Source organism: Dryobates pubescens, chromosome 26 (assembly GCF_014839835.1).
Source record: "Dryobates pubescens isolate bDryPub1 chromosome 26, bDryPub1.pri, whole genome shotgun sequence".
NCBI lineage: Eukaryota > Metazoa > Chordata > Aves > Piciformes > Picidae > Dryobates > Dryobates pubescens.
Genome location: NC_071637.1, coordinates 9179856 through 9204468, shown reverse-complemented (window position 1 = coordinate 9204468; position 24613 = coordinate 9179856). Strand labels below are relative to the sequence as shown.

General features: G+C 40.7%; 1 protein-coding gene across 1 annotated transcript in view; it reads left to right on the top strand.

Moving 5' to 3' along the window:
* The window catches only part of BCAS1 (brain enriched myelin associated protein 1), a 51866-nt gene that overhangs the window by 1790 nt on the left and 25463 nt on the right, over window positions 1-24613 (top strand). Inside the window, exons 3-8 of the mRNA XM_054173354.1 lie at window positions 7088-7671; window positions 13191-13346; window positions 14037-14081; window positions 18889-19029; window positions 22188-22223; window positions 22545-22748. Of these exons, the coding sequence (XP_054029329.1) occupies window positions 7088-7671; window positions 13191-13346; window positions 14037-14081; window positions 18889-19029; window positions 22188-22223; window positions 22545-22748 (1166 nt within the window). The remainder of the gene's footprint in view (window positions 1-7087; window positions 7672-13190; window positions 13347-14036; window positions 14082-18888; window positions 19030-22187; window positions 22224-22544; window positions 22749-24613) is intronic.

Here is a 24613-nt window from a genome sequence, read left to right as displayed (position 1 = left end):
ACCCCAGCAATTATCCTTAAGGAAATAAAATATTATTCATTGTTGAGAGAGCCCTCTCAGCCTGTTACATTTGGTTGAAAAATCTAAGCTTAGACAAAATAACCTCAGACTAGTATGGCACTATGTGGATGGTACTGATTACAGTTCAGAGTCTCTGTTTCATGGCTAATTTTCTAATGCCATCTAGCTTTAATAACTTGGTTTAAATGATTGCCTACTAGAAAATAGAAGCCTGTAGCTCTGTTTTTCTGCTGGTGTAAACCAGCAGAGTTCTGGGAAGTAAATAAAAGCCAGATGATTTACACTGTTTAAAGATCTAGAAACTAAGTGTAGGTTTTAATACATAAAATGAAGCATATGGCATTGTTTTACTTAAATGGATTACCTAATTAATATAGTTACTGAATTAGTTTAAGTAGCAAGTTGAAAAATTGGACTGTCCTGTCATATTGTAACTTTATTAATGTCAAAAGAGCAGTGGAAATTATTAACTATTTGGATGCCACTTCAATCTCACTGGTTTGTGTCATGTAAGAAAGAAGCTGGTGAAATTAGAGATGGAGATGGAAGTTATTCCTATAGAAAATGTAGCTGATAGTGTCTCTAAAATGAAATAATGCAGGAATATTACTATAATCTGAGGCAAGTGAAGCAAGAGGATTTTATTAATAGTGTTAGATGTATGTTTGTGGTCTTTCTCTTGTTAGTTTGCATTGCTGTGATTGCCAGCGATCAGCCCATGTGCTGTGCATTAAGTGGTATAGCTGATAAACGAGTCCATGAAATCTGTATCTGCTAATATAATGAAAAAAAGAATCCAGAGAGTTAACTTAATATGACCAGAGGAAGTAATGTTATTTGAAAGAGCCCCCATTACCATCTGTTTCACATCTGGGTGAGCAGATTGGCGACTAGTTCCCTACATTTGCTGCTTCTGCTCAAACAGGCTGACAGATGTGGGGATTTAGGGATTCTTTCCACGATTTGCCTTTCCTGCTTCTATTGATTATCAGGGCTGCAGACATTGCTCAGAGTGATAGCATTCACCTTCTCCTCCTGTAATGCCATTTCAATAGTAGTGGTGCCCTTACTGCTGCTTTAGGACATCTTGCTTTGCCAGTAAAAGGATAGCAAATTTGGTCCTGACTTTTCCTAATGTTTTGTATTGGCCTGGTTGTGCTTTAAAAAGCAGAAGTACTGGTTGGGTAACAGGCAAAGGGAAGAAGGCCAGAATAAAAAGTCAGACATCTCTGAGATTTGCACTTCGTGGAGCAAAAATATATTAGGAGAACAAAATGGGTAAAATTCTGTTTGTATTTGGGTGGCAACTACATGCAGATTAAAACAACCACAGAATCACAGAATGACCAAGGTTGGAAGAGACCTCAAAGATCTTCAAGTCCAACCTGTCACCACAGACCTCATGACTAAACCATGGCCCCAAATGTCACATCCAATCCCCTCTTGAACACCTCCAGGGATGGTGACTCCACCACCTCCCTGGGCAGCCCATTCCAATGGCTAATGGCTAACAACTCTCTCAGTGAAGAACTTTCTCCTCACCTTGAGCCTAAACTTCCCCTGGTGCAGCTTGAGACTGTGTCCTCTGGTTCTGGTGCTCATTGCCTGAGAGAAGAGACCAACCCCTTCCTGGCTACAACCTCCCTTCAGGTAGTTGTAGAGAGCAATAAGGTCTCCCCTGAGCCTCCTCTTCTCCGAGAAAAGAAAGATGACACAAGGGAGAAAACTTCAGTTAAGATACAATTCCTTTATTGCAGAGGCTAAATCTGATTCTGCAAATGCTGCTATTAACAGAAATGGGTGCATTGCCATAACTAAGTTGTGAAAGACAACACATTTTAGCTATGACTGGTTTTAAGAATGATCATTAGTCCTCTTGCTGCTGGCTTCTCTATACCCATTTCCATTAATTTCAGCCAATCTAGCTAAATGACAATGCTGGTTAGCTTTGTGAAGCAGAATTATTCTTAGAACATAAATGTACTATCAACTTTATTTGCATGGAATAATTGAGCAAGACTGCAAAAGAAAAAAGATTAGTTTGGTTATTTTTCTTTATAAAAGAAAGTGGGAAGATGACTTATTTGGAATTCTCTAGTACTTCTGATAACTTGGCCACTTCATCTTGTCACAATGGTCTTTGGAGATCTCCCACACAAACATGAGCTATGGTTGGAGATCTGAAAATTCTACATCTACTGCAGCACTATGATATCAACCCAATTCTAAATAATGGAACAGAAATTAACCTACACTATATATAAAATCTGTCAGAAATGTAAAATAGGAATTCCACTCTTTGTTGCTAAGGATTTCATTTATTTATTTATTTATTTTAAGCCTAGTATTTGCTGCAGCAATTCATTCAGGGCTATTGTAATCCACTAGCCTGTACTGATGGACTTATTGGTGCCAAATGTTGCCTTGTAGCCCTTAATGGTTCCTTCTTGGCCATTGAAATCCATTGTCTCCATGATCATCTGAACTCCAGGGAGCAAAACAATGCTGTGGTACTGTAATTACATTGCAAGGCAAAATATCCATTTATAATTGGCTTGTATTCAAAATAGTCAAAGGCACTAAGATTTGTAGCTAATGGCTTGTTCTGCTTGGTTGCAAAAAGTGATTTTTTAATTTATTTTTTAATGTTCAAAAGCAACAAAGCATCAAAACATTTTCTTCAAGCTTTTATTTCATGGCATGTTTGTATGCTAGTAGCCTATAGGAGGAGATGTCTCTGCTGAAGAACTTGCCAGTTCAAGTTGTTCCTCGTTCAAGAGCTGGAAATCTGTTGCACTATGGATCAGTCAGTAGGTTAAATGGCATGAGCTGGCAAGCTGTGAATGTAAGACATCACAGACATTATTTCACATGTTCCCTATGTGTATTAGCCACTGAAGGTGCATATAACTGCTGAAACCAGGCTGCCAATCAAAGGCTAAGTAAAAGGAAGATGTTTTAAGAAAGCATCTGAAGGATTGACCTTTGGCAAGCAGTGTCAAAAATAGATATTTACCTAGTACATGGCTTAGGATCCTACTAAGAATAAAAAGAGTAAACTAAGAGTAAGCTACAGAGAAAATCAGGTTATAGTGAAGGAGGGAAGAAGGCAATCTGGAAGTGCTGGACAGAACTCCTTTTGGTCCCACTTGAGGGAATTTGGCTGCCATCTGTTACATGCACCAGACTGAAGTCTGGTTATATTCCCCATGGTTAGCAATAGCAAATCAGCTGACAAAAGCTCTCACAGCCTTTTTTATGTTGGTCTGGCAGCTCTGAACTTCCTTTCATGTCGGTCATATCCTCAAGATTCCTGCCCATGTCTGCTCTTCCCTCTAGTTGAGAGCTGCATCTTGGTCCCTAAACTGTGTGAGAGGTGCTTTGCTGCAGGTAGTCTACACCCATGTTCTGACTTCTGCTACCTGCCCGTGGGGTTCTGTATACATGAGGTCCCACAAGGAACAGAAATAGTTCCATACCTGTATGGTCATCTTTGCAGCCCACCTGGTCAGTTTATAGCCTGTGCTTGTCTTAAGACTTTGTCCATGATAATGTTTTATTTGCTGGCTCTGGCTATTAAAACCTAAGAACTTACATTTTAAAATCCAGTGCTAGTTCTGCAGATTTGATCCCATCCTGTGCCAGCAAAATTCCGTGTCTTTGCTGTTCTCATCCTATGAAAGGGCTTAACATCTTAAAGTCAAAGATATTATGAGAGGGGGAAGAAAGTCTGTCAGCAATTATTTCTGAGTAGGGAAATGGTATTGACATAATATTACACTAACCATAACTCTTCTCTGTACAGTTTTGTTTATAAATTAAGGAATGAAGTCCACCTAATAGAGCAAATTTCAGAAAAAATAGTCCTATTTTGGGTGCTCTTACAGGAGAGACTTTATGTGGCTCTAGTATTGTCTTTTTACCATATCCTGATGAATTAAAGGGAAAGGAAGTACAAACCCTCTGTAGTGTGACTGTCTTTTGTTAAAATACTTGAAAGGGAAGCGCCTGTGTAGAAGTAGTATGAAATGCAACCTCACAGCAGTGCTGTAAATTGTATATTGATTTTAGTTTCAGAGCAGTTATTAATCTCATTCACAGTGAGCAGCTTTGATCTACTTACAGACCTGGCCTAGAGTTGGGGATGTTTTGCTTCTATTCCTTATTCTGCCCCTGGATTGTGGAATAATTTTGGAAAGAATAGCACTCCTTTGTCTCCTTAAAAACAAAAATACCATGCACTTTTCATTCAAATACTGCCATTTCAAAGCCTTTCTCTTTCATACTTTGCTGCAAATATGGCATGAATCAAACTGCTCCGTTCAACCCACCACAGTAGTGTCTCCTTTCTGGTGGTGGGATCTGTGTTGCCTGATGTCTGAGCAGACTTTCCCTGAAATAGTTTGAACTGTTTTGACACAAGAGACACACTGCAGAGCTCTTGCTGGTGATGTTTTCCAGGTCTTTTCATTCTTTCCATGATAATTAGAGATAAAAGGAGCTTGATAGCTTCATGAGCTACTTTTTGTTTGGTTGGTTTTCTTAATGATGAGCCTATATTCCTATTTTTACACTAAAGACAGTTTTCCTGTGTTTAATTTTTTTATCTGTTACATAAAGCAGAAGTTCAGCATCTATTACAATAATTTCCCAATGGATATTGTTTCTGCTTTCTTTAGCTGGGGAAGGGTTTGCTTTTTGCTTCCTTCCCAAGTTTCCAACTATAATTAGAAATTATTGCTTCACTTTTTTTCCTTCTCTTATTTTTTTTTTCTCATACAGTGCTACAGGAGGCTTAGCAAAGTATAATTGATATTTACTGACCCTGACTGAATAGGTGGTTGAGTATCTAGTTATTTGTATGTCAGTATGTTGAAATGGGTGTTCATGAAAAATTACAGAAGATTAATACTGGCAAAGGATTCTTACCAGTGTGAGTTATTTTCTTATATTAATGGTGACAGTGAATTCAGGGTGAGGGCTGAAATTCCCTAGTAGAGTGTACATAAAGAGGTGCAAGTCTGTTGACCTGGACAGAACAGGTTGTGCTAACTGTTCTGGTCCCTCTGCATGCTTGCATGTGCCCAAACTCAATAAGAAAGCGAATGTCAGATTAAAAATGTTGAAAACAGCGAAGTTAGGAACCAGCTCCTTGGCCACTGGCAAGATGCTGTTGTGAATTGTGTCACCACAGCCTGTGCTTTGTCAGCTGTTTCCTCCAATGCTGGCAAGAATTTCAGTAATGTCACGTGAGATTCAGGCTGGCATGCTGGCACTTCTCAGCCCTTGGCTTTATGGATGCTCCCATCTCCTGCTAGCCAGTATGAGCCCTGAACTGTGAAACAAGGGTCCAACAGGGACTCTTGGTCACTGAATTAGGGCTGTTGGAATGAGGATGTCATGTCTGGATGCTGGGGCTCTCTTCTCCTCCATGACCAGGGTCCCTGGGCACTGCTGCAGGACAGCATCAACTGGACCCAGGCACAGGTAACACAGTGCCTGCTGCTGCCTGTGTGGCCTGATGCAAAACCCTTGGAAGGGTGGAAATATGGAGCAATTTTGCTGTGAAAAGTAGAATGACTGGTTTTGAAAGCTGTGATCTAAAAATGCTCTTCCTTCCTTGTCATAAAAATGTATTTAAAAACTGAAACTGAACACTGAAGATTTGTAGTGTGGAATACAGGTGTTCTCAGTCAGGTTGTGTTGGTATCTGGGGTTTTATTTCTGTTCAAGTAAAATGTGAAGGGCATAATATTGACTAGACTATTGCAATTATAATTTGAAATAATTTCAATTTTGCATTGAAAGTGACAATGTAAAAATTCTAATTTAGCAAGTGAGTTTGAGACTGTCAGGTTTTCACAGTTATAATTAAGTAGATCTAAATTCATCCTTGAAAACCCTGGTGATGATTGACAGGGAAATCAGATATATATTCCAGACAAAGCAGGGATGAGGAGCTCAAACTGAGGGGAGCTGTAAGGTTTACCTCTCAGCAAGCCTCTTCTTGTTTACTGGGGTTTCAGACCATGTAATGTGTGATTCAGCCTCCCATCCGCAAAATAGATACAGGAAAGATTAACTTCTTTTTTTCTCCCTGCTATAAAGCAGGAGCCTTCTCCCTCTGTCTGCATACACAGTACAAGGGATTTTCAACTCAGCTGTACCATCAAAGTGCATTGTAATTATACAATTATAAAATCTACTTTTTAAGATGAAAGTGTGGGGTTTTTTTTCCATGTCTGAAGTGTGATGACTGTGTGTAGACAAAAGGGAATTACTGTGAGATTTTTTTTTGGGGGGGGAAGGGAGGGAAATGTGTTAAGAGCCATAATGTTCATGGGTAAAGAGTTAGAAAAGTAAGAATAAGGAGCCTGGCTTGGATGTCATTTCTGAATACTTGTATCAGGCTTCAATTAACCTACAGACAGTAGAGAATTGCAAGTGTAAACCACACTATGCAGAGTAGGCAGCAAGGCAAGGAATAGTGTTGGAGAAATGAATGAAATAAGTTATGACTGCAAAGCTCTGTGGAGTTCAGCAAGCCAGGAAATGAAATCAGTCCTCACAGTTTCTGTGCTTTTTTTCCTTTCTTTTTTTTTTTTTTTCCTGTTAAGCTTTGACATAGTAAAGGTGTAATACATTCTTAGATAACCTTGTCTCAAGTTGTATTGATTTGTCTAATTCTTTGTTTGTTTTATAGTCACTTCTTTAATTGAAAAGTAAAATATCCTCAGCATGTCCACTGAGTTGAGCAGTCGAAAACCTGGGCTATTATCAGATTTTGGTAGCTGAGAAGGGGCTGTGGAGAAGATGAAACTTGCTGCAACTTCTATCAAGAATGACAGGAAGGAAAATCAGAGGGGCAGATCTGATAGATGAACAGCAGCATTTAGCACAGGAAGGCAGCAGGGTCTCTGAACAAGCTCCACTCTGTGTGGTCCTCCCTATGGCTCTACATTTTGGAATGAGTTTATTAAAGAGCGAGGTCGCCATGATTAATTGTACACCCAGTATAACTTCTTTGCTGTGCTGGATAATTACTGCTCTATGCTTCTGTTTGTAGTGGATGCAAAGGCAAGTGTTGCACAGGATAATGTGGCCATTTCTTCCCTGAAGACAATGGAGCAGAGCCCCGTTCCCGACGCGGGTGGGCAGAGTCTCGGGAGTGCTGCCAGGAGAGCTCTGCCATCTGCTAAGTCCCGCTCTGTCTTCGCATTTTCATGGTCTGTACCAGGGCGTACTGAAGATCCAGCTACAAATTCATCAGTTGGATCGGCGAAACTTGATGTCAGCTCGGAGGCACCCGGAGTAAACAAAGCCCCAAGTGACAGTGTGGAGGTTCCCGCAGCAGCTGCGCGGGAGGAAGGCTCACATAAAAACCTGACCCAGGCCCCACCAGCAGCAGCACTTCATGACATCGATCTCACAGCATCAGTGACACCTGAGGGAGAGGATGTGACCACCTCAAAGCCAAAACAAGTAACCTTCTTTGACAGGATCTTCAAACTGGAGAAGGGAAACGAAAGGAGTAAAAGGCAAATTGATACCCAGGAGGAAAAGCAGACTTCAGACCTTCCTGACGGGCACATCACAGTGAGAGAAGCTGCTGGATTACAGAGCACATCAAACAGTGTCCCACAGGGGAAGGCAAGTGCTTGACTAGGAATATCCATTTCACTCTTAATGAAACCTCTTGGGAATATTAATGACACAGGACAAGGTGATGTAGGGATGGCTGTATGAGTGAATCGGTGCTGGAGGTAACTCCGTGGGGTTGGCTCAATGCAGGTATGGGAGAAGAACCCATGGAGTAGTGGTGAATATCTCCGATGTCTACCTAATGGCTAAATGCTGGCATCTGACCTCAACTTCAAATTCATTTGTGTTTCTCTGAAAGGTTTGGGCAGATAGCTGTGTTCATTCTCCACTTGCCAGCTACCAATGAAAACAAAAGCACTTGCAAGTAAGATTGTTTCTGTGCCTTAGCAGCTTGCAGTTTGCCACTGGATGGTTTTATTTAGCATGTTTTATGCCATTCTTGAAATAGTCAGTCTTGTGCAATAAGAATAAGCTGTATTATACAGTAACATTTTTTTCCCACTTAGCTATTGTGATTTCATTTCTTCTTTCTTTAGTTGAGGAAATGTGATCCCTTAGAACTGATTTTACAGGACAAGAATGTGATACAAGAAATGAAATAACTTATCTGAGAGAGCATACTCAAAAAGAAAGGAGCTGAAAATAGATATGAGTTTAGATTTTCCACTTCCTACAAAGTTTAACATCAGCAAATACATTATAGAATTAATTTTCAGGTAGTTAACTAGTGAAAAAGTCTAACTCTTGAATGGAAGTATGTGGAATACCTGATCTAATTGAAGTGTCCCTGCTCACTAAAGGTGGGGGGTTGGACAAGATGACCTTATGAGGGTCCCTTTTAACACCATGCAATCTGTGAATAACTCTCATTAGTTCTGCTGGAAAGGTGCCAATAACACACTAATTGGTGATCTAATTCAAGTCCTATCCAACATCAGGACCAGGAGGGGGAACTAGCTGCATGGCTTCCTTATCAGAGTTTGTGTGAATGCTATTTTAATAGAAACTGCTTTTATTGGCCTGGTTCAGGCTTTCAAATAATACTGCTGCATGATTGTTGCATGCTTTGGGTAGTGTTGAACATAGTTCACAGGATGCTCACTGCTTGCACTGATGACATTGCAGGCTGTCCCCAAAAGTCTCTTTGATTTCTATTCTTCTGCCTTGTATTCTCTGTTTTGTACCTCCTTGCATTTGAAGATCACATTCCTTGTATAAACTTGTAAATTGCAATCTTTTTCTGGAGATTCATTTGTAAGATCAAAGCAGTTGCAATTCTGACCATTGCCCTTCAAAGGCAGCATCCATCAGTAGTATTTCAGACAGCTGTATGCACGCATTTATACAATCCGTAGCTTCAACCCAGCAGAACATCAAATCCTTCACTGTATAAACATAACAGGCTGAATAATTCACAATGAATAATCTATTCAGTGCATACTGGCACTTCTGCTTGCAGCTTGTAAGACTGAAGCTTTTCAATAACGTGAATTCCCGCAGATATTTTTGACTAATACACACAGGGTAAGTTTTGTCTGCGGCATGCAACAATTGTTACTTTTACAATCAAATGCAAAATTCATAACTTTCGATTCGGCAAAGCACAGAGTGTGAAAGGTCACGGGTCGTGCTGCTGGAGCTGTACAGTGTGAAACTCTCTGTAATTAAATAATCTGAAATAGCTTTGACCAGAAGTCAGAGTTAAACATTTGCTGGAGGCAAATAGTCGTGTTGGGAGAGCACAAGCAGGCCAGTGTTTGTAATGAGCAACCATCAGGGGACAGAGAAAAATAATCTAAATCTTATTTCTCCTGTTCAAACAGATACTAGAAGCATTGTTCACTCAGATCAAGTTTTTTTTGTAAGTTATACCCAGGTTTATTATTAATTTTGAATACTGCTCCAGTCTTCAACTTGTGCTTATCCACATCTTAAACCTCACTAATGGGAATTAACATGGAAATCCCAGGCATTCATCAGCTATAGGCTGTATGTGTAAGTGTTTGCAGGATCCCAGCCCACACAACAGCTTTTTGGTGCTGGGGGGCCTGCTTGAGGACAGGTTTCCTGTTTAACAAAGGTGCCTGTACGTCTTTTACACAGGAGCTTGAAGCTGTGTCACTGAAAATCTTTGAAGACTCAAAATTGGGGTTAGAGTTGCTCCCTGTAAATGAGTGCCAGAACTGTATCGCAGGGCACAGTAACATTTTAACCTCCTCCTTGACTTTCTGGACAGTAATTTTTTTTTTACTTTCTTTAAATAGGAAAAGGACCTTTTCTGGGGGAAATGTATCAACTAAACACTTCTGATATATTGCCAACCATTTCTAAAACAAAGGCTGTGGCTCTGCCTTGCAGCACAGTTGCCTTCTGTTTCCTCTGAAGTTGCTAGTTCCCATGTAGGAAGGGAGAATGACCAAGTCTAATTTAATTGCTGTTTCTGTAGTAACTACAAACTGTTACCAAATAATCATACTAAAAATCCAGATACTGCTGCCAACAGTTCTTTTTTTTTTGTGTGTGGATTATGACTTGTAGTATCTGTAAAAGCTAAAAGCAAAGCAAAGTTTCCCTGAATTGAATGCCAACACAAAACAAACAGCATTGCTGGTAAGTAAGAGAGAGGCTCCACAGTTGTAGCTTAAGAGCTGCACAAACATTCTGTGTTTGGTGAACCACTCTTTATTTTTGTGGTTTACAAAACTACATTCAGAACACAGCATAATTAAAACAAGGGCAGAATTCATGAATTCATGAAGCATTTACTATGTAAGCCAAAGAAAAGATAAATTATATGCCTGAAATGTTTCTCTGAGCCATGATTCATACAAACAAAAGTGCTGGCAGGAATACAATCTTTTGATATGTTTTTCTAATGACTGAACTGAAACTACAGTATAAGTATTTAAGGTGTTTATTATCCCCAAGTTTGACTCCTCAAAGAAATGAATTGAACATTTACATAGTATCTGTTAAGTTCTAATACTGACTTTCTTCTGTTATTTCTAGTGTTTTCTTTCATTATTTGCCTCCAGGGCTTTGCACAGCATATTATGCAGTGAGCTGCTACAGAGGGTTTTGTGGTTATTTGACTACAGCTCTGAAAATGTGACATTGTAGGACTCCACATTCTCTCCCTGATTTATATGCTGATGGCCTGAGTCTGGGCTCCTTCCTACAGCAGTATTCCCACGAAAGCACAAGACGGATCCAGATCTGAGTTGTTTCGCAGTAGCTAATGGCAGCTTTGACCTCAGAGTCCTGGAGTAGGGTTCCTTGTGCAGTAGTGGTCTTCAGGGCTTCCATTTATGCTCTACAAGCTGGACTTGAGGAATTTTGGGCTGGCAATGTGCTTCAAGCTCTGCACAGTCTGCAGTAGCTCTCACTTCTGCAGGGTGAAGAGTGATTTTAGCAGGGAGATACCCTGGAAGACCTGATGCTGCCTATGGTAGTACTTGTCACCTCTGCAGCTGTCCCCAGTTATCTCTTGCTGTAAACAGTTGTTTGCTACAGTGCTTAGCAAAAAGATCCCTTCTTCCTAGACAGAGTGCAGGCCAACACCAGACCTGGGGACAATGTGTGTGAAAGCTTGGTTTGCTTATTTTTGACAGCATCAACTAGCAAGGGGTTTGATACCATCAAGTACTCCAGTTACGAAGCTAGTTTTGTTAAGCAATAGATCTTCTGCCTCCTCTTTCTTTGGTCTCTTGCCTCAGGCCTTTGCTGGCCCTTTAACATTTGAAATAGAGCTAGCATTTTTCATATGACCAGGGCTCTTTAGATGGCATCCCTGGAAGCAGGGCTGCTGAAGCTGGCATGGTCATGCACGTTTTGCACGGGACATATTGTGCTTGGAGCCCCTCTGGCCTGTAACTGGCAGCTGGACAAAGTGGTGTGTTAGAACTTTGTAAGAAACTTCTAAATAGCTTGTTGAAGCCCTCTGAACTACTGTGCTGTGTTCCTTCCTGGGTAAACTCGGAATATGTTGGGTGGATAATTAGACAGAAGTCTGTTCTTGCAAGTAAAACCTTGCACAGTTTAACTCCTCAAATGCTGCATGGAAATTTGCCACTCCATATTCCTCTTTCCTGATGCCAGATTAGCCCTCTGAAGTTTTAAATATTTATGTCTCTTTAGATGCATGTCCTCTGAAAATCCTATACAAATATTGTGGGTTCTTCAGTTGCCCAGTGCAAGTAAAAGCTCTCAAGAGTAGAACTTCAGTTTAACTTTTCCTAGTAAAAAATAGCACTGAACAACTACGTCTTAATTGGCAGGTTAGGAAAAACCCTTGGTGTCACTTAGACTACCAGGCAGGCTTTGAGAGCAGTGATTCAAAGAGGCTGTTTTCTGGAGACGTCTGGACATCAATTTTATTTCTTGTCCTGAATTGTTATTCTGGAGTGATCTAGACATCTAGTATCCAAACAACATCTTCAGTCATTGTTTCCTAAGTGTGTACTGTTGACAAGTTAGTTAGGGATGATAACTTCTGCTGAAGAATTATGACACTATGATTGTCTGTTCAATGAAGTCTCAAATCCCCTACCAAAGTCAAGACCACCATTGTGTGAGACAAAATTTAATGGTCAAGCCCTGCAGATACTTAGACATAAGGAAGGAGGATTATTGGTAGGACATAGACATTACCAGCTAGATGTTGTAGAACTCTTAAATATTGAAAATGAAACATTGAATTGGGACAAGAGGACTTGTCTCAAGCTGCCCTCCCCTGCGTGTTAGTGTTGGCTTTACCTGTGCAGGCTCAAGGCAAAGATGGCCACAATGGCAGGCAAATTCTGCATAAAAGGGCACCAAGCTCTCTAAAATTCATGCAAGAAGACTTGCTTAAAAAAAAAAACAAACAAACAAAACCAAACAAACCACCAACCAAACAAAACCACCAAAACCAAACCCCCACAAACCTTTGTCTAGGTGCCTAAACAGAAACTGAGCAGTTTAGTCTTACACTTTTGTGAGTGCTTGACCATTAGATGACTATTTCTGGGTTCTGGGAACTGTAGTTCTAGGAAGAAAGGAGGCAGCAGAATTACTTTGTCTTGTTGCTTCCCCTTCCCTCCCCCCTTCTTTTAATCTCTACCACGTTTGTGTTTGTTAGATAAAAATTATTTCTGGAGCTGCAGGATGCAGAATATCGGAAGCAATCTTTCTGTGGTACAATCAGACACTGAGCCATCACAGACCAAAATCTCAGCGCTTGTTCCTATTCACAAGTTCAGCCTTGAGAAGAGAAAAGCAGTGTTGTTTGGGAAGCTGCATGCAACTTTATTTGTGTTTGTTGTACTTGATAGCTGAGAACAATGTTCCTCCAACCAACGGCAAATGCCGAATATATTACAAGAGAGGGGCAAGGGATGCACAAATGCTCCATTGTCTTGAATACGTGGGCTGGAGAACTATGGTTGGAATTAGGGTTGTGACTCTCAGCACAACATAACGCAAGTCACAAATGTTACTTTTTGCATTCCACTGGAAATTAAGCAAGCTAAGACTAAGGAAACTCTGCCCTCACCCCCCCACCCCTCACTCCTTTTTTTTTTTTTTAGGAGATAGATGCCTGCAAGGGAAAAGACCTGCAGCAGGACTTGGCGGGTGTCAACGGTCTTACTGCTGAGCAACCTGAAAAGGCAGAGGTAAAACGAGACGGCCCCCAGTCATCCGCTTCAACAGATAATTCCGTCATGAGTTTCCTTAAAACACTGGTAAGTTTGGTTTTGCCTTTTGCTTTTCATGTCTAGGTTGCACTTTAAATTGCTTATAAAAATCCCATGTGGGCAGGTTGAGCTAAATGCAACATTTGCTGCCACAGGCACTGAGAGGTAATGAAGCCAAACAGATGCCTTAGAGAATGACTTGGGTGTGATAGAAAGATCATGGAATCATAGAATGGTTTGGGTTGGAAGGGATCTTAAAGATAATCTAGTTCCAACACCCTGCTATGGGCAGACACACTTCCCACTGAACTGGGTTGCTCAATGCCCCATCCAAGATGTGTAGGTACAGTGCAGTTATGATCAAATGATGATAATCTACTCTGGAATCTTCTGCACAAACTGCCACAGATGTGTGTAGATCTGGAGGCACTTAAGGCTTTTTTGCATGATGAAAAGTTATTTTGTAATATCTCTAAAAGTTCATTTTTATGGATTAATTGATGGATAAGCTTGAATAATGTATCTTTGATCTAGATAACTTTCATTTTAGCCATTGACTTTAAGTTGTGCTAAAGAAATATTTATTTAATAGATATTCCCACCTGGGGGGAAAAGCAATATTTGTACCTTCACCTTTGTGCTAGGAAAAAAAACCCACTGGTTTCAAACATATGATTTTTTCAGATCTCTTGAAAGCCTGAGTTGAGTGTGATTTTGTTTTTCTTAAATACATTTAAGGTTTCCCCAAGCAAAGCTGAAGCCAAAAGTGATTCTGAAGACAAGGTAGGCAGATTCCTTCTCCTGTCACTGGTCACTAGATGTTTTTGACACGTGTGCTTTCTCTTCATTTTATTGCTTCTTTGCTTAGTCAGTGTTATCACCTGAAATAATCAGAAATATTTTTTTCTCTGAATGAATGTGGAAGCAAGATGAGCGTAAACTGCAATTCTTCATACCATATGTTAAAATCAGGATCTGAACTGTGGCATCTTCTGCAGGGCTGATGATGACCTGACTCTTAACTCCATTGTTCACAGAGCTATGCAGGGCTGATGGTTTTTCATTACCAGTTGTGTATATGTGTGTTGTCGTCTTATCTCTCAGCACCTGCTGAAGCTGCCACATCCTGGTAGGAAGGACAAGTAAGATCCCCCTGCCTGCTGCAGCTCTGCAGCTAGGTGAACAGGTTTGTGGGCAGAAGCCTGCTCCCAGGTATTGCCCTGCAGGGTCACTCCTGGTGTGCAGGAGGGTGGGTCAGATCAGTTTCCCTCTGAAATCAATAAAAAGCAGGAGATCCCAACATGACAGGGACTTCCAGGGCTCTTCCCTTTACATGCAGAGAAGAGGATCAGGGAGTGTTAAGCAGAGTGAACTGAGCACTCAAGCTGTTGTAGCACAGTGCATCAGGCTGACTACCAGAGTGTGTAATGTTCCCACTGGGAACTGAAAATGGTACTGGTCAGACAGATACAGAATCAGTCTGAGAAATACTCCTACATGTGACAGGCAGCTGTGACCTCTTGCGTTTTCATTGCAAACCATTTGTTCTTGTATTCCACTGGTAAAAGGAAACTTTTGAGGGTGTGTGTCTGTGAGCAGTGATAGTCCTTCACACGTGAACTCAGAAAAACTTCACAACTATAGCTTTCATTTGCTATTAGAGATACTGAAAATATCAGATTGATCCAATGTATCTAAACTTACAAAAAAAAACCAACCCTACCGAGCCGAAATGTGGAAAAATCTAAACTGTAAAAAAAGCCCTTCAGTTGAAAACAATCTTCTAAAATGGAAAAATGTAGGTGTTTAAAGACTTCTTTTCATTATTTTTTGTCATGTCCTGTCAGTGCTAGAACTTACAATAGTTTCAACAGAAGCAGAAGTGAGACAATTTGTATTGAACTGCCTCCTGTCTTCTACTGTTTCAGCAGCTTGCAGGCATATCACTGACGCAATTTCCACATTATATGTCCTTGCCCATCATTGTGGCTACAACAACCAAAGTTTTTCTCACAGTTCCTTTGATCAAATGGAATTAACACAAAGATGAAAACCCTAAAAGAGGAAATGGTTTTTTTCTAGTGGAACTCTTAAGGAGCTAAAATCACTGTAGGCATCCACACTTCTGTTTTCTATGCTTTTTTTTTCCTTTTCTTTTATCCCACTCAGTTTATATAGCCTAATACTAAAATAGTGAAGTCAGTCTTCCCAGAAAGCTTGGTGAGTACGTGGAGGGTACACAACACTCCCTGATTATAGCTCAATAATTCTAGACATCATCACACAGGGCTAAGGTTTTCCAAGATATCCAGAAAAGGTAGTTATCAAATTGCACTGTTTGTGAGACTTGTAGCTTTTCCACATCTTCTCAAAAACCAGTTGTTAGTCCCGTTTGCATTGCTGACTTTATCAAGCTCACTCGTATGCTGCTGTGACAGGTGACTGTTGGTGCAGGGATACTGTCATTTGGAAACAAATATGCTGTTTGGGCTTGGCTTGCTATCACACCTGTGAGGGTAAACAAGTACAGGTGACTAGCAGGATATGCAAACTTGTTATGTGGAAGTTAAATGGGAGTTGTTTTTTACAAAGAATTCCTTTATCTTCACTATCTTCCTGATACAAAGAGTGACATTTTCTCTGTAATAAAGAAAAATGTTAAAAGGGTTCACTTATCAACCATTGTATAGAAAAGCTGCAGATTTTTCAGCTGGCATGTAAAATGAAATAATGGACATTTTCGCCCTGGGAAACGACTTCTATCTTGATGGCAATGATGTGTTCTTAAGTGAGGCTTGTCCCCTTGTGCGGCCTGATGAGCCTTTCCTGAGTGCTGCTGTGCTTTCCAGTGGTTTGGCTGGCACAGAGGGACCACTGTGCCTTTGTGTCATGCTTTCATTTTGGCTGTTCAGGCACTGCTTTTGCAGGGAGAACCTGTGTTTATCACACCAGGACTGGTACAGTCCCAATGTGCTCTCCCATGGCTGGGAGGATAGCCAAGGTCTCCAATAAATCTGAGGAACAGCCCTAGCCCACTTCAGCTTTGCAGAGCGTGGCAGCATGCTCCCTGCTGCTGTGCAGAGCTGTGCAGCACGAACAAAGCTGTACTTGGTAGGTTTTGCAACAACATGCTGTCATCAGCAATGCCTCTGGCTTTAATCAGCTGGCTAAAGACATGTATACTTTGAGCAGCCTAGGCACACCCTTCATGATTGTTATTTCATCCGTGTAAATGCAGGAGTTTAGTATGAGCTGAGTCATATTTCCTTGGATTAATTGATCCTTCCCAAGTTTACACTAACCAACATGGCATTTGGATCAAATCTGCCCCAAATAAGCTTTCTGACCATTCTGTAGCAGATCCTAACTTGTTCCTGCATCATTGTATGTTTGGAAATACTGAAAATGATGCAGAGGGCTGGAGCCAAAAATGGCCAATTTTAATTTCAGTGGCCACAGGCTCTTCATAGTACAAAGCACTTTGTGGGCAGTATGCACTTGCCTGGAATGAAGCAACCTCAAGATGAAGATCTCAGCTTCACATGCACACACATGTTATATTCTGTATTCTGGAACTTTCTTCCTACCATGCTGGTTGTGATCAACCACAGTGCTTGGTCCTTCACATTGTGAGCACTCTAGGTAGGCTGATTGTTTCTTTGCACTTTGTGTCTCTCTCTGCTTCTGTAGTTCTGGGAGTTCTTGTCAACTTGCTCTTAAGCATTGATGCAGTAAAGAATTTTAATTTTTGCCTTTCCAAGTGTAAAAGAAAACAGAGTAAAAGACAACAAGAGGACACAGTCTTAAACTGTGCCAGGGGGAAGTTTAGGCTCAAGGTGAGGAGAAAGTTCTTCACGGAGAGAGTTGTTAGCCATTGGAATGGGCTGCCCAGGGAGGTGGTGGAGTCACCATCCCTGGAGGTGTTCAAGAGGGGATTGGACGTGGCACTTGGTGCCATGGTTTAGTCAGGAGATCTGTGGTGACAGGTTGGACTTGATGAACTTTGAGGTCTCTTCCAACTTTGGTGATTCTGTGAAAACAGAATAAAGCTTGAAGAGGGACAAGCTGATTACCCAGAGGGTGAATGCTTGAGTCATTTGTCATTGAAATACAGGAAAAGACCTCTAAGGTCATCAACCCAATACCACCATGCCCACTAAAACATTTGTATTTCTTTACTGTATATTAGCCTGATTCTTAATTAAATCAGGAAATAAATTGCCTAAGGGAGACCAGAATTAAGTTCAGGGTAGTAGCTAATAGGAAGTAAAGAATACTTCATCTTCCTTTGTACAAGGTAATCAAAGGCATCTTTCTGCTTTAAAACCTAACAAGGAGACATTGAATAGTGAAGAATGTTGCCCTACAGTATTTGTGATTACTCATGTTATGGACAATGCAGTTACCATAAAGACTCTTGTGTTGTTGAAGTTCAGTAATGCAACCTTGAACATGTCTGGTTTTGTATCTCCCCTCCTTTTTTACTTTACTGGAAAAGACTAAAATTTGGGGGAAAGAAGAAAAACCTCTATTGTTCATGAGAACAAGCTTGTTCCCGAGGGTTGTGTTGGAGACTGGGGGCGTGGGGGGAAATGACAAAAACAGCATCCTGAAGAGTGAAGTTTTGGGGAAGCACTTGGATTATGAATTAAAAATATTATTTTTTTCCAATGCTATGAAAAATCAAATGGAACATATTAGCAAGTGTTGCTCAATTATTTTTTTTTTTTCCAAGACTTGTTGAAAGTCATATATCTGAACAGGTTTGCCTCCACCCAGTACTGGATAAGTAAGTCTGCATTGAGCTGCAGGATCTGCTCCAACCTCTTAAAAAACAGCCTGATACTGCTTCGCCTCCTCACCCCCCTCCTTATAGACATCTGTCACCGCTTCTTTATTTTATAGCCCTTGGTAGTGGCTTTTTCCAATGTGCTGTCTGTTTGGTTATTTTAGAGATCTAGTCTCTACCACCACCATGCAATGATTCCCACAACAAGTGCCTCCTGCAGGCACCTGGGTCACAATGAAAAGGAAGCAGCACTCATTCAGCGCTTTTCGTGTCAGTCGATCACCACTCTTTCTGATACTTTCATTTCATGAACATTAGTGCAAACTTGGCATATTTTCTGTAGCATGTCATGAATATTCATACTTCTGTTTTCATAAATAATGCATTATGCAAATCACTTTAAAGTCTCTAATACTGACATGAAAAGAATGAAGATCTTTTCAAAGGTTTATACATTCGCCTATTTCAACGTTATAAATCCCAGATTCAGTTGGTTACTAGTGCATTTAAAATGCAGAAATCTTGGTCTCTGTGGGACTTGGGTCTCAGGTAATGAGGAGCAAATTGGTTTAATTTTGAGTCAAATGGATTGCTTGAGCTTTTATATCTATTTTAGTACTCACGTGAAAGAGAGATGAAAGAAAACTGGGTAATCACTCAGGGAAAAACAAACAAACATAATTTGTTGTCCTGGGCAGAAAGAAAATGTTTGGATTTTAATGTTACATATATGAGTGACTGTCTCTTATGAACTAAGAACTTGACAAGAAGTACTCAACTTCAAATGCTGTTGTACAAAAGGGATCGAAGGTGGAAAAAGGCCATGGTGGGCAACCCGCGCCGAAGACAGCAGCAGATTCCCAAAGTAAAGGAGCCAAGAAAAAGAAGGCAGACAGTCCCAAGCTAGGACACAGCACATTTAGTAAACTCTTTAGACATAAGGTCTGTATGAAGCCCTAGCAAGAGCAGAATCCTGAGCAGTAACAGATGGCTCCTGTCACAGAGCAAAGTTATTAAATTGGTAACTGAAATCAGCATCAGGCCAGCTGGGCAGTGCTCTGAACACTGCTGGCATGAGTATTTCTGTGCCATGAGTTATGGAAACAACACTCATGTGCAATGTTTCCCTTGTTGTGCCATCTGTGAATTCAGGATTCTGAAACCAATTGTCTAACCTTCCCTGCTACATACTTCCTAGTTACTAATGCTCACTAAACTTCCCTGCCCACTTAAAATAAAAGGTACTGATAAACAATGGACAAACAGCACTTGCAGTTGTAGGACATGTTTAAGAGCTCAATCCAACTATAGCCAAGGCTTCATGATCCACATTGCCTATGCAGGCACTGTCATGGGGTGAAAATTGGCGATCTGGTGAATTGGAACAGTTGGTATGGCATAGAGAAGGTTAGACCATAGAATTTCCTTCAGAAGTAGTTACAGTTCACTGAAAACAGAAGTTATTGCTGGTTGAATTCTAGGTTTAGTTTAGAGGGAAGAAATCTGGTTTTTCAAGGGTACTTTGAAGTTGCTCATGATGCATAACTTTTTTGTGCAAATGGTTGTTTCAGACGACATTGGCTTTTTATTTTTGGGGGGGAAAAAACAATCACTGCAGATTTTTGTCTCAAGGTCCATATTTGGGCATTTCTGCACTCTGAAGATAATCTGCTGCAATGTTCTGTGGCAGGGAAGCAGAGAATTTAGTGGTTTAGCCCAAAAGAATGTAGAAACAGAGACCCTTCCAATGGGGGAGGAAAGTAATTAATACTTAATGCTCACCCAAAACACCCACATAGAATTTCTGGTGAGTAGGGGGCTTTATAAGCAAGGACACAAGGCAAAGAGAGCTCTTGAAGAGATTTTCAAAACAAAAATGTTCTCCACTGCCTTTTTTTCTTTCTCTGTTTTTTTTTTTTCTTGAGATAGAAATGTCATCTGCATATTACTGGGACTATTGTTATTCCTTCAATGGTTTTTAAAACCACAGTTAAATGGTTTTCAATGTTCTACCTTCAATGGTCTTAAAACCACAATGGTTTTAGTACCACAGTTCCTGCCAACAGCTTAAAGTTACAGTCTCCTCCTGAATATACTAAATTAACAGCTAATACTTTTAATATTTCATACATTTCATACAATCAAGATACAAATGATTTGCTTATAATTGAAGCTTCCTAGTAGAAATCATACCTGGCTAGCATTTTTAAGGTGCTAAACCTCATCTACAAGAGCTCAACATTTTGCAGTGAGTTGTTTGGAGAGCTGATTAGTTTTCATTAGGTTATTTGAGAGAATTTTAAAGAAGCAGTTACCATGAAGGAATACAACAGCACTGAAGTTTTACACCCACAAAATCAGTCCCATAAAATCTTATTCCTTTTACAGATTTTGTTGTTGTTGTTTCAAAGAGTATTTTTCATAGCTTTCTTTCCACGTACAAAATGTGGAAGCAATAAGTGAGGTATCGTTTATGACATATCAAGAATAAAGGAGAAGGATTCAAATGGTGCCAACAGTTGGCTAATAAGTGGAGATTCAAATCCGAGCACTGCTATGACAGGCAAACCCTGAAGTTATCACCTCTTGTAAGAAAATAACTCTTTCTGTACATGCTCTCTCATTTGAGATGCCTTACCATGATGTGTCAACTAGATTAATAGGTAATGAATTCATTTGAAATCATTATTTTAATATCTGAATCCATAGTTAAGAACTTTCTCCTCTGAATGTTTTTTTTCTCTGCAAGTCTTCCAAAATGCACTTCTTTGTGTATTAGTTAAGACTAGCTTGACAATTAGGTGAAGAGAAACATTGTTTTTCAGTGTCCTGTGTTGACATGAATACTAACTTTAAAGCAACTTCTGAATGCTGTTTTCCTAATATAAATCCATAGCATAACCTGATGCAGTGTGATTTGGCCATTTGACCTCAAACTCTGAGTTTGGATGGCATTTGACATTGGAGTCCCATCTGTGTGTACTTGCCTTGCATTGCATATCATTTTTGCAATACAACTCTACTGATTTACAGAATTTTTACTTGGAAGAGAAAGGGTAATCATTTATTTTCAACATTAGTACTAAAGGCAGCTCACAGCATTACACTACTTATCACTGGCTCTAGATCTAGTTCATTAGACTCAACCACACACACAAAAAAAGTTCTTGGCTCCTGCAAAACAATTCTCACCTATTCTTTCAAGAACTCTGCAGTGTGGCAGGCTGCCTAAACCCAGGGGCACTGGGCTCACATTTACTTGAGTTTGTGGCTTGATGCTCCTCTGTTTTCCAGCTCAGATGCTGCTTTTCAGCCTAAGTTATACTGGATGTTAGGGTCAATAGATAGTGCTACATATCAGTGGTCAGGAAGGAATTTTACTAACTGAATCCCTCCTAGTTTTGTGTATTTTGATGAAACCAGGAGACCCATCACTGAATATTTCCATTTGCAAAAGAATAAATCCCACCTAATGCACAAAAGCATTAGTGGATGGACTAAACCAGCCTCCAGCACCTGCATCACTTCTCTTTGTTGAGCTGTGACTCCTGCATCTGAGTTATAAAGCCACTGCTGTTCTATGCCCTTCATTTCCAGGCAGTCGTCTCCCTCTGTTTCATGTCCCGGAAAGCAAAGCTTCCCACTTGGAACGTGGTGTTAGCATGTCCCAGACTGGTATGCAATTCCCTCAGTGGAAAAGGCTCAGCTCTGGCTTGTATGTGTGCACAGAGATTCCACTCAGAAAAATCTCTTCTATTGTCTTGAAGCCCTGTGTGATGTCTTTCCTGGAGAAACTGGGAATGTGCATGGAAAAACACATTTTTAAAGAATAGGTTGAGGACTGCAAGTGCAGCAGTGTGAGCACAAAACAATTCCACACAAGGCTGCAACACTGCTGCAGGTAGAGGAATGAGAGATGGCAATCCCTCCAGGCAGCCTTGCCTCTGCCAGGGAGCAGTTTCCATGGTTGCATGAGCCAGGACTTTCACAAACATTCACTAAAAATAAAGTAATTTGACACAGACAATTCCTGAACTGTGTAACTGTGAGCACTGACATTGCCAGAAACAGACTTGTCTTTGTGTTTTGTTTCCCTTCAGGCTGCAAAAGAGACCCAACAGACAACTAATACCAAAGTGAGTAGGATGATTCAAGTTATTTGTATGAATACTGAATAATTATTCTTACTGTCATTTCCAGTCTAAAAGACAGCATTTTAATTTATCAATTAATCATCTCTGTTATGAAAGGTGGGCTACTATGTAATTTGCTTTCTCTGTTCAAGACACTAGCTTATTTGAAAGGAGAGGGATGCAGCTCCTTGTTGCCTTCTGTATCCTGTGCAGCCATGGTCTGCTGTGCAGTTTACCTTTTGTACCAGGTGATGCCTGAATGTGCTGCAAGTGTCTTGTGCTTCACATGTTTCCAACAGCCTGTATGTTCCTATTTCTTCATAGAGCACTGAACAGCAGCCTGTTATTTCTGTAAAAACAGACAAAAATGTCCCTTCCTCTCAAGATGTGCAGACAACTAAGCAGAATACAAAAGCTCCTGAGCCCGCAGCTCAACAGCATACAGTGGTCTGTGAAGCCCCCAAAGAGGTGATGAAGGAGAGAGCATCATCCACTCCTATGCCACTGAGCAAGCTCTTTTGGAAAAAGGTATGTCTCTATTTCAGAGCTGATCCATCCCACAGCTCCATCTTCACACATCATCTGGAGTTATTGCTAAGCAGACTTACGGTGCAGTAATCAAAGCTGCAAAGCAGGACAGAGCCCACATGCATCAATGATATATTTGCCCTTTCTTTCTTTCCCCCTCCTTTCTTTCTTTCCCCCTCCTTTCTTTCTTTCCCCCTCCTTTCTTTCTTTCCCCCTCCTTTCTTTCTTTCCCCCTCCTTTCTTTCTTTCCCCCTCCTTTCTTTCTTTCCCCCTCCTTTCTTTCTTTCCCCCTCCTTTCTTTCTTTCCCCCTCCTTTCTTTCTTTCCCCCTCCTTTCTTTCTTTCCCCCTCCTTTCTTTCTTTCCCCCTCCTTTCTTTCTTTCCCCCTCCTTTCTTTCTTTCCCCCTCCTTTCTTTCTTTCCCCCTCCTTTCTTTCTTTCCCCCTCCTTTCTTTCTTTCCCCCTCCTTTCTTTCTTTCCCCCTCCTTTCTTTCTTTCCCCCTCCTTTCTTTCTTTCCCCCTCCTTTCTTTCTTTCCCCCTCCTTTCTTTCTTTCCCCCTCCTTTCTTTCTTTCCCCCTCCTTTTTTTTTTCTCTTTTTTTTATTTCTTTTTGACATCATGGCAGAAGCAAATTCATTCTTCATCAGTTCAACACATTTGTCAAAAATCCCACACAGATCAAAGCTTTATTTACCAAATAATACCATTGATAGCAATAACAGCTGAAAATAAAATTTCATTATTATAAGAACTGTTTGCTTTAGTTCTAAATATCTGAAAACCTGGAATCTGGTGGGCCTATTCTTGCTCAATAGTAGAAGTTTTATACCAAAATGGGAAGACATGTGTTTCCTCAGGTTAAAAAATGATTTTAACTAAAACTCAGACTAACTTTGAAAACATGGTTCCTTTTCCCATGATCCTTAGTGGTTTATAAGCTGTAGGCTTATTATTTTCTTGTTTCATTTAAGAGAAGAGCTGTATTAAATTTTACTGATTCACTATATGTTGAATAACTGCTTTTCTGGGCTGCTGTTCAAGTTCAAATCCCAGAAATGAGCTCCTTCCAAACACACAGATGCTGAGTGAGCAGCTAGCCCTGCAGTTTCTTTAGCTGTATTTTCCCTGCTGAGCAGTGATACCAGAGATACAGTTTGGATATGTCACCTACATTAAAAAAAAAAAAAGAAAAAAAAGAAAAAAAGAAAAGGAAAAGAAAAAGTAAAAAGGTTGCTGAGATTTAGAGTAAATATGCTTGAAAACAGTCTAAGGTTGAAATATAGAATTACAGAATCAGTCAGGGTTGGAAAGGACCACAAGGATCATCTAATTCCCCCTGCCATGGGCAGGGACTCCTCACACTAGATAAGGCTGGCCAGAGCCTCATCCAGCCTGCTCTTAAACACCTCCAGGGATGGGGCCTCAACCACCTCCCTCAACAATCCATTCCAGGGCTTTACCACTCTCATGGTGAAGAACTTCTTCCTCGTGTCCAGCCTGAATTTCCCCACCTCCAGCTTCATTCCATTCCCTCTAGTCCTGTCACTACCTGATAGCCTAAGAAGTCCCTCCTCAGCCTTCTTGTAAGCCCCCTTCAGATACTAGAAGGCTCACAATAAGGTCACCTTGGAGCCTTCTCTTCTCCAGACTGAACAGCCCCAACTCTTTCAGTTTGTCCTCACAGGAGAGGTGCTCCAGCCCTCTGATCATCCTCGTGGCCCTTCTCTGGACACCTTCCAGCACCTCCAGATCCCTCTTGTAACAGGGGCTCCAGAACTGGATGCAGTACTCCAGGTGGGGTCTCACCAGAGCTGAGGGAGAATCACCTCCCTTGACCTGCTGGCCACACTTCTCTTGATGCAGCCCA